Raw genomic sequence first — 16,638 nt, 5'->3', positions numbered from 1 at the left:
AATAAAGCTATTATTATTATTATTATTATTTAAGATGCATGCAATATGCAATATATGATAATATATATTTCATAAAAAAAAATTAAAAAATTATAGATTTATATAAATTTTTTAAGAAAGTAAAACAATAACAATTGCCTTGATATCAATTTTAATTCAATAATTATATCATATCAATATTATAAAAGTACATGAAAAAAATTAGATAAAGTAACAAAAACTTTATATTGTTTTTTTTTATCTTGTCAGTTAGTCAGTGAATTTTGTGTATAACATATTGCTGCATCAATTACCATCAACAAAGTTTAACACTTTTGATATATTTTTTATATATTACATCAATATAATTATATTACATTGTACATTATCTAAGAATATCTTTTATATACAATGCTAAATAGAACTTAAGGAATAAGCAAGTCTGTTATCACTTTCGCTTCTTGTATCTCGAGGATATTTTTTTGATCGCGAATTATCTCCAACTCGTGTATCAAAGCCTTCGCAGCCTCAACGCAATCATCTGTCTCCTCCGCAACAGATACATCCGGAAATTCATCTTGTAGAAGATGCAATATTATATTCAGCTGATTGACAGATCTGCAATCGTATCATTGATAATGTAAATCTATCTTCCATCATCGCAACACATTTTATCGCAAATCGGTTGAAGAGAGCGCAGATCCGCTCGTCAACGATCCATTACCTGGCAAAGATCCTGATATTCGCTTTGTTGACATCAATCGATTGTATCTCGACCAAACAATACATCAGACAACCATGTTCTTTCACCAAGAAAACATTGTCCCAAACTTTTGTAAAGGTTCTTGCGATCAAGAAACGAAAGAATTTATTGCCGAACCCGTTTCGATCATCTTGATTGTCTGTCTGAATATTAAAGATTTTCTCTATGGTAGATGTGCTTTTCAAGGCTAATATCGCACTGCGTCCGTTTTCATTTAAAAATCTTATACATGAACTATTGATCGTTTCGTCGATGGAGAGCTCAGTGGTTGGCAGAGGGATTTGGAATTGTGTCTCATCGATCTCGTATGAGATTATACCCCAGCACTTGATGACAGGCTCCTGATCGAACGTTGGTAGATCGAGCACCATTGTCGCCACAACGGCTCCGGGATGGATCCAGTTGATTTTTTCCGAATGGAAAAAATGTCCTTCTTTTAATTTCCAGAACATCGACTCGCCGAAAATCTCTTCGTCCGGTGTGGATAACACGTATGGATAATATCTGGGGTTAAGCAACGTGCTACAAAGAAAATTTACATAACCATATTTCTACGCTAACGATCACATCTAAGAGTTCCTCTTTATCAATATATAGTTTTCAATTAATCATATGCATATTAATAAAATATCTTGTTGCTGCTTCTAAATAATATAAAGTTTACAATGAATAAATTATAATTTAACAAATATTTATTAAACAATAAGCTCTTATTGTAAAAATATTTATTATTTTTACAGAATTTAGTTTTTAATGACGATCTAAAATATAATAATCTAAATAAAAATTATAAAGTATTAATATTATAAAGTATAATTTGTAGAAAATTTAATGTTGATAAGTGTCTACATAAACTTTTAAATTATCATCACATTATAGAATATAAAATGCATAAAATATAAACAATAATAAAAAAATTTATTTTAGAACATTCGATTTTAATTCTCAAAAATGTTTATTCTATATGTAATTAAATTATGATAATAAATAATGGTTGCATCGCGTGATGTGATGTCATAATCTGTTGGGTGAAATTCCAGGGAAGGAGATGTCTCGAGCTTTCTACGAGAAATATGCAAATATTGACGTTAGATAAAGCAGGTGTGTCATGAATTAGATGTTCGCTGAACTACATAAAAAAGATAATAATAATTTTGTTGAGATATTTAAAAATTTAGCTAGACACAGATTACAGATCTGAAAATAATTTTGGATAAAATAATTATGTAGGATGCTAAAAACTTAGTTACTAAAATGTTAAAATTTATTGCAGCGTATTCATCATGTTTACAATTCCCACATAATTATTTTGATGGTTCAATAAAATTAATTTCAGATTTGTATATACAACTAAATTTTTTAATATTTCAACAAAATCATTTATTCCATGTAAGCATTTAAGAATAAAATGAAACTAAATCAGCAAAATCTCTTAATTAAAATTCATTGTTGTGCCACATGATAGATATTTGCCTCATTTAATAATGATGCATGACGTTGATACATGACTTGTGTATGTGTAATGGATACTTATGCATTCATTAATGCGTGAAAATCCCTGATGTTACGTAACATATGTGATGTATGCATATTGAATATAGCATGAATGCAGATCGATGTGAGCTAATCGAAGCGACAAACAGCTTGCATTTTAATTAATCATGTTTGAATATCAATTCTTGGTTTGAATATCAATCATTGAAAAAGAATGGTAAAAGTAATACGTCGTATTCAACAGATTCATTGTTCGAACAGATTGAGATATCAATACGAGAATAATCGAAGACAAACTACCATTGGACTTACAGAAAGAAAATAAATCGTCTCAACTTCCGCCATTCAGACAATTCAGACTTAATCTTACTTCTTTGTTTACTCGATTTGCGCTTCCTACAGAATATATAAAGATTTAAAATCTTGACACATATTCGGTCCTATAAGATATAATATTAAAATCTTAATATTTTTCAATTATCTTGGTAATTTCCGTATTACTTTGATATATTTTAGATACTATTATCATATAAAAAATAATTACGAATAAAACAATTATAAATGTTTTTTTTCCAAAAGAAATCAGGTCACGCACAGATAACACAGTTGGCGGATATGCACACGCGAATCGACCTTGAATGCAACGCTTACATCGACATTATCCATGCAAATCGACCCGCGAACAAAGATACTAATCGCGATGTTCCTGCAAAAGTATAATAACGCGATATCAACAGTGATGAAATAATTTTATTATGCAAATTGCAACTAAAGAGAATGCTAATATAATATAATTTGCAAAATTATTTACTTTTTTTTCTTTTCATAAAATTCAAATTGCGACGTTTTATACATTCCCTTTTCTCTTATGCACTATATGTTTTCCTTTCGTTTTAACAACATATTTAAAGCAACTCAAAGCGCGAAATTAAGAATCAATTAATTAGATATTTCTTCAAATTAATATGTCTAAAAAATAAACATTAATAAGTTGATAAACATACAGGCGAGAAAGAAGTTTCTCCGATTTCATTATTTTTCGTTGCAATCTTATACTCTAATCTACTTTTCAGTGCTTTCTAAATTGAGATATTGTATCGCAACAGAAGTTTGGTCGAAGAAGTCTACTGCCGACGTCTCGACGCAATCTGGTATAGCTATTTTCACCTCATCACCACTGAAGGAGTCGCTAAAAATTTCTTCAAGTGAAAAGCCAACGGAAGTGGGTGAAGGAATTTCAAGCGCCACAACAATTCAACAGCGATGATGAGGCGAAGACAGTCGTACGAAATCAGGTCAAAAAAATAAAAGCAGATTGTTCTAACCAACGAATAAAAAGATTACATCAACAATTCTTTCATTTATAGCTTTAATATTTATTTTTTTTTATTTTTTGCATTTTATTCTTCTTTTCTATATTTCAATACGAATTGAAATGCAAATAATAAAAACAAATGTCGGAAATAAAATTAAATATAATGTACAATTATTAATAATGCAAAAATGTAATTCATATTATTTCTAATAAAATTATAAAATTATTTTAAACATTCATTAAACTCACATCCAAGAAGAAAAAAATATTAATTGCATTCGTATAATTGAGATGCAATATTTCAGATCAATGGTCAGTTTTTCACAATGCAAGTAATTACAATATCTTGAAAATAGCGATTGTCATCATAGCGTGATCGACGCGAATCACCAGTTATGATTAAGTCTCAATAATTGTATGTGATCGATCTCCGAGAAGGTGCTCATGGTACCTCGCAAGTCGCGGCGCGTTTGCGCGAGAAACGTCCAGCGATAAATCGACCCGCGAAAAAATCAACCAATGAACAGAAGGAGGCAAACCACAGGTCTGGCTTTGAGTATTTACACCCTGATACAAGATTATATATTTATTATTCTCATATTCATATAGCACTCAGATGCATTCTTATCTTATTTAATCTTACTGTATATATTTATCTTACTATATATATTTTATTATTAATATAGAATTTGAACTATTTTCATTCGTACATAAAATGACGCGGAAAAAGTGTATACGCGTATATACTAATTAATTTATAACGAATAAATATTCTGTTGTTTTTGTATATACGTAAGTACATATTCGCTTCTACGATATACGTCAAGAATTTGATAACATTACCTTAAAAAAAAAATCAACTTTTCTTTAAATTTGATTCCTCAATTTTGAGTTAGGAAAATATTTAGATTAATTTCTTCAAATTTTGTAAAAAGACAGCGAGTATCAAAATCAGAGTGTTTCACATACTCCAAGTTTCGATAGTACAAAAATCAAAAGCATCGCGCCTACTAGAGTACCCTACGAAACCGGCCCTGGTGGGACGGGTCGGGCGGTAGCGTCGAGGCGCTCATGAAACGGGCCGGTCGGTCGGTCTCAGTGATCTGCACGATGCCGCCGTGATCGTACGGCATCGTACTTTTCCTGGTGACACGCGGTACGCATCACGTGGCACCACACACTGCGTCCGCGCGCTCCTGGCCTCCTGCGGTGCGACCACGTCTGACATCCCTCGCACCGACGCGTTGCACCGACCCGGGGGAGAAACGACGCCCGCCGACGACACCCGCACGCGACAACAAATGCGTCAGTGATTTCGTCGTTGGATATATGCCCGGAGAAGGTATACACGATCGACCTGGACAGGTCTCCTCGGTGGTATCGTGACCCTTGCGCGCAAATCCCGGGATTAGAAAGGCCACCCGCTGACCTCGTAAACCCGTGACACAGCTGTACACAACCATTTTTCCATGATTGCGAGACTGATCGTCATCCAGGAAACGCTGTTTTTCGCGATAATGTCACGGGGATACAATGAAGATAAAACTAACGTAATGTCGAATCGCGTGTACGAACGATAAGATTATTTATTACATTAGACCAAGTGAAAATTATCACGACAGTTCGTGACCGTTTTCGCAGCAACCCCAGGATTTTAAAGATTCGTGATATCTCACTGAAATCTCGTAGCATTAATATCAATCATAATTAAACGAATATTTTCTTCTAACATATATTATTATCAATAACTAGAATCCATAAGCCATAAACTAGAATCATAAAAGAATTAAAAAGTTAAATTGTAGTTAGAATGAATCGTTAATAAAATTACACTTTTAAGCATGTATCGCCATAAATTGAAAGTATACGTTGAAATAAAATTATGTATTACAAGGAACGTAAATGCTATAAAAACTAAAAGAAAAAAAGATAGAAAGATCTTCGATTGTCATTTGTTCAAGAAATATAATTAATGTTAGCGATATATTACACTACGGTAACACTGAATATTATACATGAAATACATAACCTTGTATTTCCTAAAGAAAAATAAGTATTTAAGTTCATAAAAGTGATATCACCAATCAAATCATTATATCTATATCATCGTTGCTTCGTATAACATATTTTACTATTAGGAAAATATTCTCATATATTTCGAGTATGTAACTCGAAAAATTTTTATATATCTAATTTGAGTATGTAACTCGAAATTAGTATCTCAAATTTAAAGGTACTACACGATACATATTTAAAAATCTAAGCTTAACAGCTTCAAAATGATTAATCATAATTCAGCTGATTTATTTTCTTTCGGTCTTAGAAAGAAGTGAAATTACACCGATAATACAGGTTAACTAATTGCACATTAGATATTCTCATTATCTCTTTGTTCATAGTATACATAGTTCTATTCATAGAGAAGCAGAAATGAACTAATCGAGTCCACTTAAATTAAGGTCAAAATTAATTGACATTAGAAAGAGTGAAATCTTATTTGCAATTTGATTCTTTTAATATCTCTTGCTACTTATCATCAACAAATATGACTTCAAGGCTTTAATTCTAATAAATCAATCCTTGAAAAAGAACAATTACAAAAGTAGATCCCGACATTTCTGTAAAACATTTGTCTTAACACCGAGACACTATTGTGTCTCCAAATGCGCACGTAGAGTCACGCATATTTTATAATACAAACATCAGGACTTACTTTTAATAATAAAATCACTTAATACAATTGCTTAGAAATTTGTTTTTGATTTTGTTAATTCACCGCTTATACGCATAAATATGCTTTGTAAGCAAATATTATTTCAACCTGATTTACAAATAATATTATCATAATTATTTACAGTAGGTAACAACTTTGCTCTTTAATAATTTTAATGTTATTCATTGCTATCTTATAGTTTAATAATTTATTAAGACTTATTGAGATCCTTCAATTATCAGCTAATTCTTTCTAAAAATATCAACACTTTTTTCATATTGAATTACTTCAAATCTTCCAAATTATTATCTTTTATATACAAAATTTTAATCAAATGATAATAAGTTAATACTTGAGTCAACATCTGCGAATGTCACATGCCTTAAGTAATAAGTTCTTATTCCGCGTACACAATGCAAATGTAATCGTGAATTACAAATAAACGGTTCCATTCAAGTCGAGATCAAAGATCGTTCCCTTCGCTGTGAGAGCCAACCGTTTCTCTCATCATGGATCTCACGGAAAATATAAGTCACATGCACATGGAATCGCCTAGGCTTATATAATCTGATGCTGAAATCCTGACATTAGTATGAATCCGTTTTGCATTGTTGCATGCGAAGATGACTTACACAGAAAAAAGTTTTTGATATTTATGATTATGATTACATGTTACCATAATTATGATTATTACTATAATGTTATCCTGTTAAAAACATGCAATTTTTCTATACATTTATCCAGTATCTTATTATCTAGTATTATTGTATTTACTGTATATTTTCATTAGTTATAACAATATTGCGTAGACAAGGAAGTAGACAAGGACTTGATAAAGTTTTATTTAGCTGAAACAAGTTTTCTGGAGTGAAAAATATGTGCAATTTGTGTAGACACCTGTTCAGTTATTGTTTAAAACTCTAAAATTAATAGATTATTATTAAATGAAATGTGTAGTCTATTGTTTTTGTTAATAAATGAGTTCAGATTTTACGCGTCTTTTGTGCGCAATAAATGCAAACAAAGCGTTTACATCTTGATTGGGATCTTAAATAGTTTTATTCATCAGTTACTTTTTAAACAGAGTTAATATAACTGCTCAAAAAATAAAATTTTTTCTAGGGTTAGTAATGATAACTATATATATATAATTTTATCTACGAATATATATATATATATATATATAGAGAGAGAGAGAGAGAGAGAGAGAGAGAGAATCACTCTAAAATAACTATAAATTGCAGTGATGCAAGTAACTATTTTTATAACAAACTACAATTTATAATTATTTTCATGCCAGCTATATACATACATATATTTGTTGATAAAATTAAACATATAATTATTATTACTAAGTAATGACTATAATTTATTAATTATAGTTATAGAAACAAGAAAAAATTCTAGTTGAAAATAAACGAATCAAAAGATTTTGATTATATCAATCAGAATTCTGATTATCTCAACTAGAATTACAATAGATTCAATCAGAAAATTATGATTTGTCTATTTTCAACCAGAACTCCAATTAATGCAATCATTCTTTTTCTATTTATTATACATAAATATATATATATAATATTTTGTTTATGTTTAATCACACTAATATTACGCAAAGAATAAATTTGAATAAATTTTCTCTGGTGTCATGGAAGCAGGAAAAATATATTTTACTGATTGCATCAACTAGTAGAATAGAGTTACGTAAAGATTATGTGACTGCAGATAAATAGCACAATAGATTATCTGAACAGTATGAAAACGGAAAGAAGTCATTTTTTATTTGTTTTAAAGACTGACCGATTGATATCTGTAGCTATGATATTGTAATCGATATAGCGAACACATTTGCTATGTGTAATATAATCCATACATAAAGGAATAGTACAGAAAATAATTACATTACTTGAACTATATTAATAATTACACAGAAATGCAATTGTAATTATTTCTGTATGTTGTTTTTATATCTATATCTTACCTATGTATCATTATAAAAATAACAATTTTTTTTTAATTAATAAAAAAGTAGCATCTATAATTTATTATATTTATTATATGTACAGCACTGGTAAGTGCCACTCCTGTGAACTATCTCTGAAATACGCTTATTTTATAAAGCCTAATGGAATTCGATCATCCTTTTAGCGCAATACTTTCATGAAAAAATTCGTATACGTCCTACTCAATCCTTTTCGCAACTGTGCAATTTTTCTTTCTGACTCTTTTTACCTGTCAAGCACAACGCGAACAATACATCAACGCGAAACTTGTTTCGAAAAAAGCGAGATTTATAATAGCCTCTTAATTCGCTTTATTCGATAATTACACATTTCTCTACGATTGTTTTTTTAACATGAAACTTTGTTTCGACGCAAGCAATAATTACTAGGAATATACCGGATATCTGGAAAGTATTTTTATTTATTCGATATTATCAGGCACTTTTTTACTATTCGACCGGATAGCCGGATATATCTGGGAATATATCCGGTTGAAATCATTACCATTATTTAATATCATTAAATTGTTGATTTTTTCTTATGCAAATATTTTAGAAATAAGTATGCATATTTATGATATTGTAATATGTTATACATTAATGCAAAACACAATCTTTTTCTCTATAGATTTTTTTTTTAGAAGACACTTTCTCCAAATCTGGTCGGATATCCGGAAAATGTTTGATATCCGATTCAAAAAAATCGCCTTCTCGGATATTCAAACGGATATCCGATGTTACATTCTGTCCGGATATTCGATATCCGGTATCCGGTAATTTTACGATCTGGTGCATCCCTAATAATTACATTTAATTGTACATTAAAGTATTGATTAAGGATCAGGTTTTTTATTATTAAGATCTTGTTTTTTAAATATTCTTCTCCTGACTACAAATTATTATCCTCCATATGTATTTTCATTATGTAATATCAATCTCGAGCTTCCTTCTCACGATGACTAACTAATCCAACATTCCTACGTATCAGATGGTGCTCCATTGTAGCGGTTCGCATAACTCGACGAATGGAATACAATAACGAATCTCGATAAATCTGCCAGTCGACAAGTAACCAGACACACAATTACGCGAACGTCGAGAAAATCAACTCTGAGTGGGATCATCCACGCCGACGTTACCGCTGACATACTGACCGTGAGAATTTCTGCAGCGCGCGAATGCTTATCGCGTGGATGCGGTCACATTTCCGCGGCTCCATGGCTGCTTGGCACGCAAATACTCGCGATCTCGATACACAGACAAACACATACCGACACCGGGAAATGCGAAACTGATTATCCATTCGAAGGCGCGCCTCCTTCTTCTCACACCGTTTATAGCATTCCGCGAATAAACACAACGCTCTTATATCTCCTAATTTTCTTCACTGATCTAATTATTGTCATATATATACATCTGAGTCTTCGACTTGATTATTCTTGAGTCGTTACGCGTGTCTCGATCTTTATATGTAAGCTAATCGTTATACTAAAATTAAGGACCTCTCTCATCAATTTTTCGTTAACTTAATTCAGGATTATCTCGCAAAAATGCCAATAGTTCAATGAATTACAACTTTACCTCTCTCTCTTTCTTTCTGAGATAAACTGTGACCAATTCTCACATTGTCAATCGTAATGATTGAATTAACCATCGATTCGAAATTGATAAAAAAGACCGCATTTTTCATTTTCTGATTAACTTGTAATTAGACTTAATCCTTAAAAATTTTTTCGATAGGGTATATCCGAATTTTTTTTCAAATGCTTTTTCAGTTGTTTATTAATTGTTTGTTAACCTTTTATTTAATTTTATCAAGTTTATTAATTTTATTAACCTTCAATTACTGTACAGGAGTATGATATATCCAGAACGTTTGAAAATTGCGCAGCATTTGTAGAAACCGGAAAATGAGATACTAGATATAGGAGAAAAAAAAGTTAAGTGTTCAACGTATACTTTCTCATACCTAGTATCATCAGTTCGTAAAAACAAAATAAAAAACGATAACAACCTACTTTTTCTATAAAAAAAATCGTGTTTTAAAAAAAATTTCACTCGTCAAAATAAATATATTTGCCCACATGTTAAATATTTTGACACATGTTCGTCTAATTAAAATATACACCTTCAATTGCAAATGTGTAAATAAAGAAACTAAAGTTCATTTCATTAATTTCTTTATTTCTATCTCTATATTAATAATTAATTTTTTGAAGAATTATTGTTATTTATTATTAATAATTAATAATTTTATGATTAATAATTTTTTGAAAAAAGTATTCTTCGTGATTTTTTCATAATAACAGTTCGAAAAATTGACTTTTATTTATTTATTATTAAACATCTTTTATAATTGACAATTTTCGGCAATTTTACTTATACAAAATTCTTCTTTAGATCTTCTAAAATGAAGATTTTACATATTTACTTTAATCAATGCATTTTACCAAAAATTAGAGATACTTGAATATTGACGGGGAGTGTGCTATACTCCCGTATAGTAATGAAAGTAAAAATAACTGAGGGTTAATAATATGATACAGACATTTGACTGGTATCGTTATATTTCTTAATTGCCTGGCATTTCGATTAGTGAAAAAAATTTACAATATTTATTTTTACTGGATATAGATCTCATATTGGCAGAAATACAATTATTCATTCCGTTATTATAGATCCTAAGTTGAAATATAGTTACGATTTTTTATGGAAATAAGTAAAAATTTTAGATATGGAACGGAATTATAACAAACAGTTAATATCCGAGATGAATAATATCAAAATAACAGCAGCAATTTAAAAACAAATACCGAACTGCTAAACCAAATTATAGCAAGCCTTAATTTGTTTTTATCTTTGACAACAAATATGACTTTGAACAACATAATCCGTTATAACGAATTTGACTCTTTTTTATTGTTCGATTTTATTGTTCGAATACCATCAGAATATACATCCCGTTTATCTGATTTTAAATGATTGTAACATCATTTAATTTTTTAAATTATTGACTTTCTATCAATTATTTTATAACACAGATTAGCAGTTTATACGTCTGTTGCGATTTCTGTTCTAGTAAATCAATTTATATTATCTTTCTCATTTTTCTTTAATTTTATTGATTTCGATGCATTTCATTTTTAAGGCACTCAATACTTTCCATCCAGCCTTGCAACTAGTATGGGAAATATCTCTTTTAAGAGGAATTGTTGACTTGATTCAGAGACTATAACATGGACAATGCATATCTTTATTTTCATAAAAGTACGTAATACAAGCATTTAGTTTCTAGTGAGTTTGATGTTTCATCTCTGAAGAAAGTTAGAAGACTAATCGAAGCGTATGATTTTTAGTCTTAGTGAAGAATGTATAATTAACATTCGTTTTTTTCTTTTTTTAATAAATTTTTTAAATAAATTTCTTAAATAAATTTCTTTAATATTTTAAGATTGCAAGATTTCTTTAAATTTAAATATTAGCGCAGGATTTTCAGCATTTATTCTTTCTTGATCGAATTTTTATTATTATTATTTTAATTTTTACGAAAGTTATAAGCAATCAAATTGAATAGGATATAAATCAGTGTTTTGTTCTCATTGTAGTAATTGTAGTGGCCTTTAAAAGTTAATGTAAAAATAGTATTTTTTACTATGGTTAATTACTAAACTGACAATTTTATAGTATAATTTTTAAAGTTACAATCACAAAACCATCACTTCAGAAAAATACAATTTTTACATTATTGTCAGATTAAATGAAGTTAAACCTAACTAATAAGTTAACCAGAAAATTAAAAACCGGGTTTAAGAAATGCTACGGAAAAAATTTGTGTATTTTAGAAAAATAATTCTTTTTTTAATCGAACCCAAATATTGTAAAGTTTGTGTTTTTTGTTGATCAAACTATCGATGTACGGAACAAACGTCTATTCGTCACAAGTGTGTCTTTGTAATCTTTCCATGTGGAAAATTAGAATAAATAAAATGTATGTCAATACAATGAGAATTGCTTATAGAATTATAAAAGAAGTTTATAATTGATTGAACTAAATGATCATGTCGAATGTCAGAACGCGTCGCACGAAGATGTAATAGTATATTTGTAATCATCTTGCTAAGCTTCCTTGTCAAAGCAAAAAGCATATATACACATTACACAATATCACGAAACAAACCGAGCCATTAATTCTGTTGTCTCTATCTCGCTGTGAAATAAAGATTATTTACATTACCGAATTTAAACGGTATTTTTTGCCGTGCTAATACAAACAATGGTACGAGTGTCGTCATCAGACATAAGAGCTATAAATCACGGACTACTAAATAATTTCTGATCGAAGCATAATAGCTGCAATATCTTGTTGCATTTATGTTCGTGCTCATGGTTCGTTTATCACCTAATCTCGAATGTCCTAGTTAACGAGATTCGAAGTATCAATGTCGCGAGCGAGCAACGGACAATGCAATTAACGTAATGGGGGATCAGCAATTAACTCGTGGATCAGCATTAATTACACTATTCATTGCATAAGAAACATCGTATATAATGGTGTTATGAATGTATTTCAGTCCGATATGAGTATAGACGGAAACACGTTCTCCGGGAGAAGATGACCCCACGTCGTCGCGTCTTGGCAGGAATTCGTCGTGCTATTTTTGCCGCTGGTGTCCTGGCACTTATTGTCCTGGCATTGTCAGGCCAGGATGGCACTAACACTCTGCAGCACGGGAATTCGCTGGAGGTGAGTTATTTTTTACAGAAATGTTATCAGCGATATTTCAAGGATCTTTAATATTTTAAAAATCTGCATCACGTTGTTTCAAATAATGCAAGTACAATTTATGGAACTCGAAAGCCGAACTATCGTGAATTATTTAACATCAGCATGTTTTATTCAATAACTTGAATAGCATTTTCCAGAATCATTTAAAGTTTCATATTCAAGTATAACCGAACTCGTCAATTTTCAACATTATACACAAAAAAACACTACTATGTATAATCTCAATTTTAATTCTGCTGGTAATTGCGTGTTGGATTCTATTTTTAAGCAATCATTTAAGTAAATATTTATCTCAATTAACGTGTTATAAAAGTGTTATTTCAAGAAGAAATATTAGTCATTCTTAACATAACAAAAGTTCGCGTAAAAAAAAGAATTGATTTTGAAAAAACGCAGAGTTCTGTACTAACTTCCAACCGGCTTCCTAGGAGACCGAAAACGTTTGCCTTACATAAAGCACAACGACCATAGATTGGCACATTTCCAGGCGCAATGCGGTACGTGGATCAGTACCCGCCTAATATGGCCTATTTAAATACCCGAAAAAGTAGTTAAAGTTACCTCTATACGGAAGAACGATTTTGTTAAAGTATCTAAAATTCTAAATACAAAATCTGAAAATGATTTTCTTATTAAAATAACTATGTAGGATGCTCAAATTGCTAAAACGTCAAAATTTTTTGCAGCATTGTTCATTATACTTCAGATTCTTTCATTAATATTTTGATGGTCCAAATTATTTTCAAATCTATTACAGTCAAATTTTTAGATACCTCAATAAAATAAAATAAAATCATTCCTGATATGTAAACATAATCATTTCGCGATTGTCGGGAACGAATATATGTATATCCATTAAATCTTTCGATATGAGATTCATCAGATAAATAAATGTATGTGATACAATTTAATAGAAATATGTTATCATCAATTTAAATGTATGTATGTTATCACAACAATAAACTCTTTCATGAATAGATTTCAGTTTGGAGAGTGGAAGCACCTCACAAAATTTATTAAAATACTTACATTAAAGCCAGCCTTCAAGAATCTTTAATAAATTTTTGTATAAATAATGTGTCAGTAGAAACAGAAATTACCGAAAAAATTATCAATTTAAAAAAAAAATTAGTAAAAACAAATCTTTTACACCAGCCCTGAAAGGCTGGTTTTTCACTATAGATATGTGTTTTCTTTTGACATTTGATCTCATGTTATTGTTGTAGAATTCAGTTTTTGCATTTTTTGAAAAGACTTCTATGTAAAAATAGTTGTAAACAAATAAAAATATAGTACAATGACTGTGGCAGTAGCCATAGATAGACTTTTAGATCTACTTTCGAAAAGGCGTTATAAATTTGTCAGATATCACAACGCAAAGACGTTTCTGCTTCGATATTCATAAAGTTATATATAAAATAACACTAAAAAATAAGATAAATATTAAACGTTTTAACGATATCAAGACAAATAAATTTTATTTCTCAGAATTTTAATTAAAAAATAGCTTTTTTACGGTTTTTAACATAAAAAACTGTAAAAAATTTTTTATTCGGTGTTTTTACTCTGAAGTCATAAAAATCTATTTTTCTACCTCTAAGTGTTCCACCACAAATTGGATAACAAGAATTTAATTTTTCATCGTAAAAATAATTTTTAAAATTTAATTGTTTTTCTTTGCTAAAATTTATGGAATACACGGAATACATACAAAAAGTGATTTTGCTAAAATATTAAAAAATTTAACTATATACATACACATACACACGCACGCACGCACGCACGCACGCACGCAAGCACGCACGCACGCACCCACCCACCCACACACACACACACACGCGCGCGCGCACACACACACACACACACACACACACACACACACACACACACACATATACTTGAAAATAATTTTGTTATACTACATCAAAATAATTATATAGGAAGTAATGAGTAATACTACAAGAAGTTTTGAAATTCTAGTATCCAGCTTGAGTGTCTTACATTAATTATTTTGAAGATCTAACAAAATTATTTTTTCATTTATATCTACTTAAATTTGTAGATACTTCAGATACAGAAAAATTTTCTTTCAGTGTATTAAATAAATATAAGTTACTTAAAAAAAACGTTGCAAAGAAAAAAATTTTACAGAAAGTAAAAAGAAATTTATTAACATTAAGAATAAACCATTCCAAGAAAAATAAATAATTTTTAATGTAATATTGTAATTGCAACGATTTTATACAATTTTATAGTTTAAAAATTATTGTTGCTTAATATCATAAAATACATTTGCAAATAATCGACTTGATTCTTTTAGCGAAAAATTTTTTTACTAACAATTTAATAATGATAAATAAAGCATCATGAGATGGAGGAAGAAAAATACATAAAGCGAAAGAAAGTATTATATTTCATAGGATCACGAGATTATCCGATTCAGATAGCGTATAACGCCGAAAAGGTTTCAGTCACATGATAAGTGACGGTCATCATACACATATAACACTTCATATTTTTGCTATGACGTCTCAAGCTACGAAGATTACACGTTGGAAAAAATGAATACTGACAGAATCACGAGATAGAAACTCATATTATAATGCATAAAAAAATTTTTTTTTTAGAAACGATGTATAATCTTTATTAACAAAGTTACTCTCTTGCCGAATAATAAAAACTGAATCAGAGCATAGAGTATAATGTTTCACAATTAGAGATCTAAAAAACCGAATGTGGATTGAAGTTTATCGAGAATGAACAGTAACAGAGATAAAAAAAATCTATAATAATTAAAAACGAAAAAATACAATTTTAATCCCAGCGCCATTTAAATGAGAGAGAGATTTTTATCCGAAGGGCATTAATTACTTATTACACCTTAATACACCAAACAAAAATGTAACACTATCAAAAAATAATTATAACAATGAAAAAAATTATCACCATAACGATTATTATATGATACCAAAAAAAAAAAAGAAACTTGTAAGGAAGCTTCATGTATCCACAATACTACTATTTCTCGTACATTTTACAACAGTACGCGACAAGTGAACACGTAATTGCACTCTGGAAAGTTGTCTAATCGGAATTTGTCTTATCGCTGAACAACATGGTACCTATTTAACGCAAATGCCCAGAAATACGGAAAATAACGGCGATATACACCCTAACACTTCGCAGGAAGGTGGCACGTGTATGCACGATGCACCAGAGCATAAACGTGCGCGATGCGCCACCACCCTCCTTCGTGGCCCACATTCGTCGCTACACAAGGCGCGTTCCACATCGAAATCAATAAGCGGAAGCCGGTAGTTCTGCATTCGGTCTTGCCAGCTCACCGCACTATAATGCGATATCGATGCTGAACAACTGTACGACTGGAATTAAAAGAAGAAATCAGTTTTTACGTCTCTGCCTTAGGCTGCTCCCTGTGGAGTTTCGACGCAATCAGTTTGTATCAATCTAAATTACTAATCTTTACAATGCCGAAGGCTGGCACAAATTATTTGCTTTTGTAATTGGCAAATTAAAGATTTTTACCGCTTGTAACTGGAGAAACTGTCTTGTAGAAATTTTAATG

General features: G+C 30.2%; 2 protein-coding genes across 3 annotated transcripts in view; one reads left to right on the top strand and one right to left on the bottom strand.

Moving 5' to 3' along the window:
- Positions 1–404: 404 nt before the first annotated feature.
- Positions 405–16,638, bottom strand: part of LOC108694871 — a 24,855-nt gene continuing 8,621 nt past the window's right edge. For both annotated transcript variants that reach the window (XM_018204558.1, XM_018204559.1), the window contains 2 exons: positions 704–1,264; positions 405–597 (listed from right to left, as the gene is read on the bottom strand). In XM_018204558.1, the coding sequence (XP_018060047.1) occupies positions 405–597; positions 704–1,264 (754 nt within the window). The remainder of the gene's footprint in view (positions 598–703; positions 1,265–16,638) is intronic.
- Positions 4,656–16,638, top strand: part of LOC108694872 (carbohydrate sulfotransferase 11-like) — a 17,250-nt gene continuing 5,267 nt past the window's right edge. Inside the window, exons 1-2 of the mRNA XM_018204560.1 lie at positions 4,656–4,893; positions 12,838–13,010. Coding sequence (XP_018060049.1) covers positions 4,881–4,893; positions 12,838–13,010 — 186 coding nt within the window. The 5' untranslated portion in view covers positions 4,656–4,880. The remainder of the gene's footprint in view (positions 4,894–12,837; positions 13,011–16,638) is intronic.

Source organism: Atta colombica, unplaced genomic scaffold, assembly GCF_001594045.1.
Source record: "Atta colombica isolate Treedump-2 unplaced genomic scaffold, Acol1.0 scaffold125, whole genome shotgun sequence".
In the NCBI taxonomy this organism is placed as follows: domain Eukaryota; kingdom Metazoa; phylum Arthropoda; class Insecta; order Hymenoptera; family Formicidae; genus Atta; species Atta colombica.
This window is presented reverse-complemented; position numbering and strand designations above follow the sequence as displayed.